Source organism: Mustela nivalis (assembly GCF_964662115.1).
Source record: "Mustela nivalis genome assembly, contig: HAP1_SCAFFOLD_1508, whole genome shotgun sequence".
Classification (NCBI taxonomy): Eukaryota; Metazoa; Chordata; class Mammalia; order Carnivora; family Mustelidae; genus Mustela; species Mustela nivalis.
Genome location: NW_028135156.1, coordinates 78,373 through 89,636, shown reverse-complemented (window position 1 = coordinate 89,636; position 11,264 = coordinate 78,373). Strand labels below are relative to the sequence as shown.

The window sequence follows — 11,264 nt, the reverse complement described above, 5'->3', positions numbered from 1 at the left end:
GGCACCTAGGAGACTGAAACGTTCATTTTCCTATCTGCTACTCTGGAAAACTCCTCTGTTTATACGAGATTGTTTCACAAAGTCTCTCCAGGAGTTCTTGGGTGGCTCAGTGGGTTAAGTCATAGATAGTTTAATTAAGTCAAAGATAGTTTCTTATTTAATGACCTTTTGAAAGTTGTAAGAAACCAACATTAAACATTTATTTTTTTACCTTGGCTTCGACACCCCCATCTCTTTTTTCCAGAGTTTCTTGGATTTTCTGACCTCAGGGGATTAATAGTGTTCACAGGAAAACAGAATAACAATGTGGCTTGAGATTTTTAATTTTTAATTTTTCCCACATCAGTTCTGAAAAGGCCATAGTGTTTCCTCCTTTAGGTTACTGGTAAATGTTCAACTCATCTTCTCATGTTTTTAATTTTTCTGTGTCACAGAACCTAAATTGATAATAAATCCAGAAGGAACAATTGTTTACATTCACTCAGTGAAGAGTATCATGTCTAAGCTCAACATCTGTCGGAGCCACACATGGGCATGTAAGTATCTTGTATGTGGCGCTGCGTAGGCAGGTGAATCCAGGAACTGCAAGGCAGGCCAAGTCTCTTCTAACTTCCTTCTTCCTTCCTTCTTCCTCAGCTCTCCCTCCTCGACTCAGAGCAGAAAAGAAACACATCCCAGGTGAGCTTTTTGTTTGTTTATTTCCACTTTGTTTTATTTATTTACTTATTCATTATTTATTTATTCATTTATTTGGGGGGGGGTCTGTGACAGGGTTTTATTTTTAATTTATTTTTAAAAAAATTTTTTCAATTTATTTATTTTCAGCAAAACAGTATTCATTATTTTTTCACCACACCCAGTGCTCCATGCAATCCGTGCCCTCTATAATACCCACCACCTGGTACCCCCACCTCCCACCCCCCCGCCACTTCAAACCCCTCAGATTGTTTTTCAGAGTCCATAGTCTCTCATGATCCATCTCCTCTTCCAATTTACCCCAACTCCCTTCTCCTCTCTAACACCCCTTTTCCTCCATGATATTTGTTATGCTCCACAAATAAGTGAAACCATATGATAGTTGACTCTCTCTGCTTGACTTTTTTCACTCAGCACAATCTCTTCCAGTCCCGTCCATGTTGCTACAAAAGTTGGGTATTCATCCTTTCTGATGGAGGCATAATACTCCATAGTGTATATGGACCACATCTTTTTTATCCACTCATCCGTTGAGGGGCATCTTGGTTCTTTCCACAGTTTGGCGACCGTGGCCCTTGCTGCTATAAACATTGGGGTACAGATGGCCCTTCTTTTCACGACATCTGTATCCTTGGGGTAAATACCCAGGAGTGCAATGGCAGGGTCATAGGGAAGTTCTATTTTTAATTTCATGAGGAATCTCCACACTGTTCTCCAAAGAGGCTGCACCAACTTGCATTCCCACCAACAGTGGAAGAGGGTTCGTTCCCCTTTCTCCACATCCTCTCCAACACATGTTGTTTCCTGTTTTGTTAATTTTGGCTATTCTAACTGGTGTAAGGTGATATCTCAATGGGGTTTTAATTTGGATCTCCCTGAGGGCTAATGATGATGAACATTTTTTCATGTGTCTGATAGCCATTTGTATGTCTTGATTGGAGAAGTGTCTGTTCATATCTTCTTCCCATTTTTTGATATGTTGGCCTGTTTCGTGTGTGTTGAGTTTGAGGAGTTCATTATAGATCCTGGATATCAACCTTTTGTCTGTACTGTCATTTGCAAATATCTTCTCCCATTCCGTGGGTTGCCTCTTTGTTTTTTTGACGGTTTCCTTTGCTGTGCAGAAGCTTTTGATTTTGATGAAGTCCCAAAAGTTTATTTTCACTTTAGTTTCCTTTGCCTTTGGAGACATATCTTGAAAGAAGTTGCTGTGGCTGATACCGAAGAGATTACTGCCTATGTTCTCCTCTAGGATTCTGATGGATTCCTGTTTCACGTTGAGGTCTTTTATCCATTTTGAGTTTATCTTTGTGTACGGTGTAAGAGAATGGTCGCATTTTATTCTTCTACATATAGCTGTCCAGTTTTCCCAGCACCATTTATTGAAGAGACTGTCTTTTTCCCACTGTATATTTTTTCCTGTTTTGTCGAAGATTAATTGACCATAGAATTGAGGGTCCATAGCTGGGCTCTCTACTCTGTTCCACAGTCTATGTGTCTGTTTTTATGCCAGTACCATGCAGCCTTCCCGTTGAGAACAGGAACAAGACAAGGATGCCCACTTTCACCACTCTTGTTCAACATAGTATTAGAAGTCCTAGCAATAGCAATCAGACAACAAAGAGAAATAAAAGGTATCCAAATTGGTCATGAAGAAGTCAAACTCTCTCTCTTCGCAGATGACATGATTCTTTATATGGAAAACCCAAAAGACTCCACCCCCAAACTACTAGAACTCATAGAGCAATTCAGCAATGTGTCAGGATACAAAGTCAATGTGCAGAAATCAGTGGCTTTCTTATACACTAAGAAAGGTGTATCAAGTATATCAAGCAAATTCAAAGAACAGTTGGTAGAATGAGAAGCAGGACTCTTAATTTCACAGAGTTGTGCAAGTTGTAAAACTTCCTTTGATTTTCCCAATAACAACACTAAAATAGCCTATAATCATATCTGGTAGACACAGCATTGTGCTAGAAGTGTATGGATGCTTTTCAGGGGACCGAACAATTGAGGTCTGAGTGGACAGCCCTCTCATGGTCCTGCTTGATCCAGGAATAGGACTTTGAAGATCTGGTGGAATGGAGGGACCACGCGTCCTCCAGATGACTCTCCCTAAGTGTTTGTGTGTCCGCTTGTTCACATCTCTAGCTTGAATAGCCGCCTGTTCCGGCTTTGGTTTCTGCATTTCTCATTCATATTTCAACTTCATGAATGCATTTTTGCTTCTTCGACATTCAGCTGAGTCAGCTCTGGAAAAGGCTACCTAATTGTAGTCAAATCCAGTTTTTGGCTTTGTCTTACTTGACCATCCTGCAGCATAACCCTCAGTCTCTGTTGTTTCTGACACCTGCCTGCTAGCTTTCCTTTCTTAACTCTGATACATCCCCTTACTGTTCCTCACAAAGTTGTCTTTCCCTTTTGCCCCAGACGTTGCCTCTCCTTGGGTTTGTTGCTCAACCATCCTTGGCTCACTGCTTTTCTTCAGTCTGTGTTTTTCCCTGACTGGTCTTCTCTCTCTCTCTCTCTTTTTAATAAAATACTTCTGAATTAGTAATAACATGGTTAAAGGTTAAGTGATGTTCCCTCTAGGAAGGGTGACATTTTTCATCTCAACTGAGACACTTCCACTGAGAATGAAAGAGGTTCCATAAAGTTATAATGGGACAACTGGCTATATCGGGACAGTCCCAGACAAACTGGAGTTATGGTCCTCCTGCTGTAGATATCTGTCTGTCTTGTTTGTCCTACCAGTGCTGCTTTTTTCAGGTAAAAGAAACTCTTGTATGCCCCCTACTGTTATTTAGAAGGGAATCCATCATCTTTAGGGCTTTCCGAACTTAGATGCAGCTGTACACCGCTGGCATCCTGTTAAAATGCAGATGTTGATTTAGTGGATCTGGTGGGGGCCCTGGGTTTTGCATTTTTAAAAAGCTCCCAGGTGAAGCAGACTCTGCTGCTCAGGGAGCCACACTTTGAGTAAGGAGTTTATACATGATTTTCTGTTCTTTCTTTGCTTTTTTGTCACTTCTTAAAAGTCTGTATCTAAACAGAACATGGATTGTTTCTTTGTTATAAGTGCACAGTAATCAAGCATGGACGTTCCATAGTTAGTTAACTGGTTATTATTAGTTATGCACTATTTCAAACCTTTTGCTATTACAAACCATGTTCTAGTGAATGACCTTGTACATATAGGTTTTTTCTATCCGATAAATTCCTAGAAGTGTGCTGCCAGGTCAACGGGTGCATAGAATTGATAACTCGATCATTCAGGATTGTGGTATCATTTTGTGTCACTCCCATCGAAACTGCATCCGTGCTTGTTTGTCCACAGCTTCCCCCATAGAACATGTGCTTCAACTTCTGGAATTTTGGTAGTGGAAAGAGAAACATGGCATTTTATGAAGTTTATCTCTGTAAGCTTCTTAAGTATGAGTGAGGTTAAGTATTTTTTCATGTATCTGAAAGGTGTATTTACCTTTCTGTGAACCCTCTGTTCATATTTTGCCCATTTTGCTCTTAGGTTTGTGGCTTTTTTTGTTTTTCTTCTTTTTGAATGTCTAGCTCTTTTAGATTAACGATACTAGTGCTTGTCCATTATATGGGTTGTAAACTATTATTTTATGGGATGTGATTTGTCTTTTGATAGTTGACCCTGGTGTTTTCTCCCCCATGCAGGTATTTTGTTTCAGAATGCCACCTTTCACTTTGTCGTTTGTTTAGGCTCCCCTTGGCTGTGACAATTTCTCAGACTTTCCTTGTTGTTGTTGTTGTTTTTTTTTAAATATCTTTTCTTTTTTTTTTTTTTAAGATTTTATTTATTTACTTGACAGAGAGAGATCACAGGTAGGCAGAGAGGCAGGCAGAGAGAGAGGAGGAAGCAGGCTCCCTGGTGAGCAAAGAGCTCGATGCGTGGCCCGATACCGGGACGCTGAGATCGTGACCCAAGCCGAAGGCAGTGGCTTAACCCACTGAGCCACCCAGGCGCCCCGACTGCCCTCGTTTTTGATAACCTGGGCAGTTTTGAGGAGTACAGTTAGGTGTTTTGTAGAATGCCCCTCAATTGGGAATTCTCTGCTGTTGTTTTCATGATTAGACTGAGGTTACGAGTTTCTTGGAGGAAGACCACAGAGATAAAATGTCCTTTGGTCTTATCATATCAAGGGTTAGTGCTCTGGACATGACTTATTACTTTGTTTTCTCTGTCCTCATGCTGTACTCCTCGGAAGGAAGTGGGCAGTTACACTATACCACTTACACTATACCTCCTTCCTGTTGGAGTAGCTACACAATTATGTACATAAATTATCAGGAATTCTGCACAGGAGAATTTTCTGTTCTTTCCTATTTACTAATCCATTTATATCAGCACGAATTCATGGGTAGTTATTTTATATTTTGGTTCTAGTACAATGATACCTTGTTCCTTTGGTTGCTCAAGTTGTTCCAGGTTGGTTAGTAAAGCATCTTCTAGTGGCACCTGGGTGGCTGAGTTGGTTGTGTGTCTGACTCTTGATTTTAGCTCAGGTCATGATCTCAGGGTCCTGGGATCCAGCCCCACGTTGAGCTCTTTGCTTAATGTGGGGCCTGCTTGAAATTCTCTCTCTCAGGGTTCCTGGGTGGCTCAGTGGGTAAAAACCTCTGCCTTCGGCTCATGTCGTCATCCCGGGATCATGGGATCGAGCCCCACATCGGCCTCTCTGCTCAGCAGGGAGCCTGCTTCCCCCTCTCTCTCTGCCGGCCTCTCTGACTACTTGTGATCTCTGCCTATCAAATAAATAAATAAATAAATAAATAAATAAATAAAGAGAAATTCTCTCTCTCCCTGTGTTCCTCCCTGCTGCTTATGCTTTCTCTCCTTTTCCTACTTTCTCAAAAACAAGTAAATAAATTTTTTAAAAAGCACATCCTGATGGTTCCTGTGTCTATTGACATACCCGGTTATTGTTTGAGTATTTCTACCTTACTCTGTGGCAGTAGATTTTCCAGGTACATCTTATGTCTTTCCTGCCGTAGAATTAGCCATTTTTTCCCCCTAAGTAGTTCTGGTTCTTTTCATTGGAGCATAGTATGAGAAATCAAGATTGGGGAACTAGTTGTGTCTGTTGTGACTGTTAAGTCATTGCTCAAAGACACTCTCAGCTAACTGAACAGGGAATATGTGTATACTCACTCATGTATATACACGTGTCTATAAATATTTTAGTATGTCACCATCTGTATCTATAGTAAGCTAAGTATTCACACTGTTGTAAGCATTACCAGATGGAATATTCTAACCTTCTCTCCTTGCTTGTCTGTAATCTCCTGCACTAACAGTGAGAATCCAGCTAACATCGGAATTTCATTTATTTGATAGTTCAATTTCAGAATACACATACATGATTTCAGAGTTGCATACATGATTTCAGAGTGGTTAACTCATGGATGCTTGATTCTCCCAGTTTGGGACCATTTGAATTAAGGTGCTAGAAATATTCACATGTAGGTTTTAAAACATAAGTTTTCAAAAACATAGGGTGTGAAATTGCTGTGTTGGCTATGTATGTATGTATGTATGTATGTATGTTTACCTTCGCAAGAAATTGCCAAACTATTTCTACAAAGTTGCTGTATCAGTTTTTGTTCCTACCAACTACGAATCAGAATCTTGTTGTTCTGATTCTGGACCTGAAATTGGCACTGTCATTATTTTTGATGTAACCATTCCAGTACCTGTGTCATGGTGTCTGCATATTCCCACTGAGGTGATGTGGAGCATCGATCTGTTTGTGTATTTATTTGCTATCCTGATATCTTTGGTGAAGAGTTTGTTCAAATCTTTTGCATATTTTTCATTTGGTCATTTCTTTTCTTATTATTGAGTCATTAAGAGCTCTTTTGTGATGTTGGACACAAAGCCTTTATTAGATATCTGTGTTCCAAATATTTTCTCCCTGTCTGTGCCTTATCCTTTCATTTTCTTAAAAATGTCTTTCCCAGAGCAGAAGACTTTATTTTAAATAATATCCAACGCATGCTTTTCCCCGTGGACTGTGCTTTTGCTGTTGAATCTAAAAACCCATCACCCAAACCAGTGTCCTAGAGATTTTTCTCCTGTATTCTTTATTCTTGTATTTTTACATTTAGATCTCTGATTCATTTTTATTTTTTATTTTTTTTTAAGATTTTATTTCTTTATTTGACAGAGAGAAATCACAAGTAGACGGAGAGGCAGGCAGAGTGAGAGGAAGGGAAGCAGGCTCCCTGCTGAGCAGAGAGCCCGATGCGGGACTCGATCCCAGGACCCTGAGATCATGACCTGAGCCGAAGGCAGCGGCTTAACCTACTGAGCCACCCAGGTGCCCTCTGATTCATTTTTAGTTAATACTTGTGTAAGGTCTGTGTCTAGTTTCATTTCTTTTGCATGAGTGTTCAGTTGTTTGAGCACCATTTGTTGAAAGACTATTTTTTCTCCTTTTATTCCCTTTGTGCCTTTGTCAAAAAATGTTTGACTTTATTTTGGTAGCTCTATTCCTGGTCCTTGTAATCTGTTCTGTTGATCTGTGTGTCTGTCTCATCACTAACACACTGTCTTGGTGGCTAGTAGCTTTATAGTTAGTCTCAAGACCAGGTGATGTGAATTCTCATTTTTCCTCCACGTTGTGTTGGCTATTCTGTTTTTTTAAAACTTTTTAAAAAGATGTTATTTATTTGGCAGAGAGAGCACAAAGAGCGGATGTCACAGGCAGAGAGGGCAGAGGGAGAAGCAGGCTCCCCTCTGAGCAAGGAGCCTGACTCGGGACTTCATCCCAGGACTGTGGGATCATGACCTGAGCTGAAGGCAAATGCTCAACCACCTGAGCCACCCAGGTGTCCAGTGTGTTGGCTCTTCTAGATCTTTTGCCTTTCTGTGTAAACTTCAGAATCTTCTTGTCATTATCTGCAAAAGAACTGTGAGGTTTTATTTGGATTTCATTGAATTTATCGATTAAGTTGGAAAGAATTGACGTCTTAGCCATATTGAGTCTTGCTTCCGATGAATACGAGCTCTATCTCCATGTATTTAGATCTTTGATTTCTTCCATCAGTTTTGTCTTCCTGTATATATGTATTGTGTTAGGTTTTATACTTGAGTACCCTTTTTAGGGGTGTATTGTAAATAGTAGTTTTTTCATTTGAAAATTTGGAATTCAGTTCTTTATTCAGATATAGGAAAATAGTTGACTTTTTTATATTGACCTTGTATCCTATGATGTTTTGGTATTTCCTCATTACTTCCAATAGTTTTTTTTTTCTTTTTATAAGATATTTGAGGTTTTCTACATAGACAATAATATTGACTTCAGATAGAGTTTTGTCTTTCTTTTCAAATGACACACCCTCATTGTCTCATGCCCTCTTTCCACCCACCTTCCCTCTAGCAATCACCAGTTTGTTCTCTATATTTGTGAGTCTCTTTTTTTGGGTCTCTTTTATGCTTTGTTTTGTTTCTTAACTTTCACATATGATTGAAATCATAGGATATTTGTCTTTCTTTGACCTATTTCATTTAGTAGTGTACCCTCTAGATTTATCCATGTTGCTGCAAATGTTAAGATTTCATTCTTTTCTCTGGCCAAGTACTAGTCTATTAGATATCTCTATATATCTCTATATACACCACGTCATTTTTATCCACTCATCTGTTGACGGGCTCTTCCATATCTTGCCTACTGTTAATAGTGCTGCAATATAAACGTATCTTTTCAAATGTTTTCATTTTGTTTGAGTAAATACCCAGTAATGGAATTACTGGAACATATGACAGTTCTATTTTTAAATTTTTGAGGATCCCCCACATTGTTTTCCATAATGGCTGCACCAGTTTTCATCCCCAGCATCAGTACACAAGGTTCCTTTTTCTTCACATTATCACCAACTCTTGTTCTTTCTTGTTCTTTTTCTGCAGGCAGAGTCCCAGGCTGGCAGGAGAAGTGGGCGTGGTCACTGGGACAGCCCTCCGAAATGGGTGAGGTGACCTTTCAAACTCTGGGGTGGTGAAGGGTTCCTCACATCAGAGCAGCACGCGGGCCATAACGTAGGCGGGTTTTAATGGACCCATCAGACAACCTATGCAAGACCTGAGGACGAGTGAAATGCGCTGCCTGGAATGGAGGTTGTGTTGTCTTCTGGGGCTTCTGTCCCCAGGGGATATTCAGCCCAGTGAGGTGGGGGCAAAGGGGCAGGTTATTTGGGGCTGATGTGCCTTGCTTCGGGGGCGACCCTGTGTTTGAGCAGGAAGGCGGGGGCTGCAGTTGGATCTGGCATCTGGGCCCACATTGGTCACCACGGTGGTTGGGTTGAGGGGAGCACAGGGCTGGCTGGCTGGAGTCTGTAGCCCGTCAACTGCCTTTTGACGGCCTGTACCCAGGGCCCGGGGCACCTGGGCACAGCCAGAGTCCCAGGGCCCAGGCAGATGCTTATAGGAAAGGACTGGAGCCAGGGAGGGAGGGAGGGAGGGAGGCAGCCGGCCAGGTCACCAGCGTGCTCAAGCCTGACTCTCTGCTCTGTGCTTTATTGGAGGGTTGGCGTTTATCAGGGCAAAATGCGCACAGTGTGAACTCTGCCATAGCCACGACCCTGAAGTGGAAGGGTTGTTGTGGAAGAGGAAGGTAGTCAGTCGTGGTTTTTTGTTGTTGTTGTTGTTGAGTACCAGGGCGCATGAGAGGCATGTCTTAGCAAGGAAAGACCAGAGGCCCTTATCAGCCTCATGGAACTCCTGGCAGGCAATTCGCCAAGCATGCTTTAGGGGAAGGCCTTCCAGCAGCAATGCTAAGACTTTGACAGATGGCGGGGCCCGGTGGTTTTGGCCTCCTTGAACCTGCACTCCCTGCTGGGACGGAGGGGCCTGCTTCCGTCATGGGTGACTCTGTGTCTCCCCACGTGCGGGTCCTGAGACCTCGACTGAATGCTCTCCTTGTTTTTACAGGTGGTGCTTCGAGGCTCAGGGGACGTGGCCTGCTGGGCAGCATCCAAAGCGTCTGGCCTCTGTCTCTTCAGTGCAGGTGGAAGTGCAGCACGTCCAGGAGTGTGACCACTGTCATCTCCCTGGTGCACGTGCATCGCAGTGGTAAGTTGTCTTGGTTCTGAACCTCCCACCTGGGTTGAGATTCAGGCCTTGACTTGGGTGTCTTTCGTGCCGGCTTCTGTCTTTCTTCCGGAGGCAAAGAGAGCCTCTTCTTGTCGATTAACATGGAGATGTACCGTTAACCAGAATGTCTAGAGTCGGCTGCTTGGGGAAGATGACTTAGTGGCACATGTGGAGAAGGTTCTGCAAGTCCCTGCCCCACACAAGACTTCTGAACTCCAGGTTGCCCCTTTTAGCAGAGTCCTGAGTTATTGCAGCCTGACCTTATAAATAGATATTCTCGTGATGATCGACTTTCTGCCCACCCTTGCTTTATTGGGCCATTCATCTAGAGCAAAGAATCCCAGGTATCTCCTCGTGTTTTTTTTTTTTTTTTTTTTTGCAGCGGAGTGGGTGTTGCAGGGGATGAGAGCGACCCTTCAGCAGGCTCCACATGCCTTCCATAGCCTGACACGGGGCTCAGTCCCATAACCCTGATAACTTAACCTGACCCAAAGCCAAAAGCTGGTCCCTTAACTGAAAGAACTTCGCAGGCATTCCTGGACAGGCTTTGTCTTTATGGAAGGGACTGTAAGAACGCCTTCCTGTTCAAAATCTACTGAATCGGGGAGTATTTCCACATCTGCAGTGGTTGTACACCCTCTCAGGCCCAGAGATAAGTAGCTCTTCTTGGTGGTGGAGAAAAACCTTTGGCTTCCATGTTCTCATAGACAGGGAGGAAGCCCTCATTGCCTGAGGCTGAACTGTGGAGGTTTTGGTGCCCTGTCTTCCAGAAGAGCATCTTTGTAAAAGATGAAATTAATTTGCCAGCCCCCGGGTGGCGCAGTTGGGTAAGCATCTGCCCTTGGCTGAGGTCAGGATCCCTGGATCCTGGGGGATCAAGCCCTGTATTGGGCACCTTTCTTTCTCTTCTCCGCTGCCGGACCCCGGGTGTTCTTGCTCCCTCGCTAGCTCTGTCGATCTCCAGTAAGTGAAGTAGATATATTTCTAAGCATGCAATTATTTTTTAAATCCTTTGCGCTTTGTGAGGACAATATTAGTAGAATTAAGGACACATGAGAGGTAGATCACAAACCATGTGTTTTTTGAATCTTGTGGCCATTCATCCTTGCGATCTATATACATCGATAGGTTCATGTTTTTGTGAACATACTTCTATCACCTTGTGTTCTGAGACTCTGAGTTCCCCCTCGACTTGATGTTCTCATGGATCCCAGGCAGTGTTACTTCCCGTGATCCCACTTCCTACCAAGGGACAGTACCTGTGTCTGTTGTGAGAGCTCCTGAAGGAGAAATCCCCTGTTCTTACTTGGCATTTTGTGCACGGTTGTGAGACGCCGCCTGTTTGGTGAGACTGGCCTTTATGGAAGTACTCCTGGATCAGAGCAGGTGTGCTTGATTTCTAGCTATTGGTTACTGGAATAGCGCATTCCGCATCCCTCAGAATGGGGCCCCG

At 42.7% G+C, this 11,264-nt stretch overlaps 1 protein-coding gene across 5 annotated transcripts in view; it reads left to right on the top strand.

Moving 5' to 3' along the window:
* The window catches only part of LOC309857895 (uncharacterized protein), a 105,946-nt gene that overhangs the window by 32,036 nt on the left and 62,646 nt on the right, over positions 1-11,264 (top strand). For all 5 annotated transcript variants that reach the window (XM_082750617.1, XM_082750615.1, XM_082750616.1 and 2 more), the window contains 4 exons: positions 435-536; positions 637-678; positions 8,630-8,689; positions 9,650-9,790. In XM_082750617.1, coding sequence (XP_082606743.1) covers positions 435-536; positions 637-678; positions 8,630-8,689; positions 9,650-9,790 — 345 coding nt within the window. The remainder of the gene's footprint in view (positions 1-434; positions 537-636; positions 679-8,629; positions 8,690-9,649; positions 9,791-11,264) is intronic.